The sequence below is a fragment of the Sinocyclocheilus grahami genome, unplaced genomic scaffold (genome assembly GCF_001515645.1).
Source record: "Sinocyclocheilus grahami isolate Dianchi unplaced genomic scaffold, SAMN03320097.WGS_v1.1 scaffold2113.1, whole genome shotgun sequence".
Classification (NCBI taxonomy): domain Eukaryota; kingdom Metazoa; phylum Chordata; class Actinopteri; order Cypriniformes; family Cyprinidae; genus Sinocyclocheilus; species Sinocyclocheilus grahami.
Window position 1 is genome coordinate 10,127 of NW_015507292.1, and position 1,993 is coordinate 12,119.

At 36.4% G+C, this 1,993-nt stretch overlaps 1 protein-coding gene across 1 annotated transcript in view; it reads right to left on the minus strand.

Moving 5' to 3' along the window:
* The window catches only part of LOC107574083 (NACHT, LRR and PYD domains-containing protein 3-like), a gene marked incomplete at both ends in the record, with an annotated part of 9,637 nt that overhangs the window by 5,735 nt on the left and 1,909 nt on the right, over positions 1-1,993 (minus strand). Inside the window, 3 exons of the mRNA XM_016260554.1 lie at positions 6-1,253; positions 1,336-1,531; positions 1,794-1,878. Coding sequence (XP_016116040.1) covers positions 6-1,253; positions 1,336-1,531; positions 1,794-1,878 — 1,529 coding nt within the window. The remainder of the gene's footprint in view (positions 1-5; positions 1,254-1,335; positions 1,532-1,793; positions 1,879-1,993) is intronic.

Genomic DNA, 1,993 nt, shown 5'->3' on the forward strand with positions numbered 1-1,993 from the left:
GAAGCAGTACATGGTACCAAGAACGATCCCTGTTTCCTCCTTAAATATCTGGGTACACATGCCTGAGTACACTGATGCCTTATAGACCTCAATACCACAGGCTTCCAGATCTGTGTCATAAAAGATCACATTGTTTCTTTCCAGCTGATCAAATGCCAGTTTCCCCAGTGAAAAGATGGCATCTTTATCCCAGGAAACATCTGGTGTGTATTCTCCATCATACTTTCGTCTGCTCTGCTGGATCTGAAATCTGAGAAAGTGTGTGTACATTTGTGTCAGAGTCTTAGGAGTGTCTTCAGTATTTGACTCCTGCAGTGTTTTGGAGGCATCATCAGCCTGATTGTTTTTCACAACATTATTTCTTTTCTCCTCTAAAATGTTCTGGAGAACAGTGGCTGAAATCCAGCAGAAGACTGGGATGTGGCACATGATAAAGAGACTCTTTGATTGTTTAACATGATCAATGATTTCTTTGGCCAGATTCTCATCCGTTAATCTTTTTCTGAAGTACTCTTCCTTTTGTGCATCATTGAATCCTCGTATTTCTGTCAGCCGGTCGATACAGTCAGGAGGAATCTTACTGGCAGCTGCTGGTCTGCTGGTGATCCAGATGAGAGCAGAAGGAAGCAGATTTCCCTTGATGAGGTTCGTTAGGAGAACATCCAGAGAGGCTGGTGATGAAACATCAGACCACGTCTCATTATCCTTAAAGTTTACAGGAAGTCGACATTCATCCAATCCATCAAGAATGAACAGGACTTTGAATTGATTTCTTCTTGTAAGCTTCAGTCCTTTTGTCTCTGGGAAAAACTGAGTTATAATGTCCATCAAACTTAGTTTTTCTTGCTCCTTTAAGTTCATCTCTCTGAATGGAAGAGGAAATATGAAGCTGATATCTTGATTTTCTTTTCCTTCGGCCCAATCCAGAACAAACTTCTGCACAGAGACTGATTTTCCGATGCCAGCAACTCCTTTTGTCAGTACAGTTCTGATCTGCTTGTCTTCTTCAGGTGCTTCAAACACATTTGTGCACTCAACCTGTATCTCCTGTGATTCATGACGTCTGGAAGCAACTTCAATCTGTCTCACCTCATGTTCAGTATTGACCTGTTCACTACAACCCTGAGTGATATAGAGATCTGTGTAGATGTTCTTCAGAAGTGTAGAGTCACCTTGCTTTGCTATTCCTTCAAACACACATTCATACTTCTTCTTTAGGCTACATTTTAGCTGATGAATGAAGATCAGCTCATCTAAACAGAAACAAAAATACAGATATTTTTAATCTCCTACATTTATAAGTGACAGTCTGACAGATGATCACGATTCTCTTACCTTCTAGAGTATCAGCAGCTTCATCTTGCTTCATCTCTCTCAGGAAGCAGAGCGTGAGATCAAGAGCTGCTTCTTTGTTACTGCATCTGTTCTCATTAAACTCCTTCACAAAGTATTGTAAGTTCTCTTTTTGTAATATTTTCTTAAACTTTTCCAGTTCTTTCTTCAGAAATGTGATTATTTTGTTCTCAAGATCCTTCAAAGCAAGACAAAAATGAATGACAGAAAAAATCTTCATCTATATTTAGGAAAAAATTATTTATTCAGTAATTAAAAATATTCATTAAAAATCAAGTTGAGACAAACGTTAACTAGCTGTAAATAATAATTAAAATTATAATTTTTAGTTTATGGGTTCTTAAAAAGAAAAATTTAAATAAAAGTTATGTCACACTCTTATTCAATAACATATTTGTTTATTATAATTATTAAATATTCTTGAAAATGTGTTTTATTACCTGGAAGATCTGCAGGAGACTGTCTGTAAAATGCTTGTGGTTCCTGTGAGACTGTAAATCTGGATCTAATGTTTCATACTGAAGTCTGATAGTAAATAAAATAAATCAAAATACTGCATTTTTAGGAAACAAATATATGACCAAAATATCTTGTCAACATTTTTAGCAAAGAGAAAAACAATACTGTGAAAAATGTATGG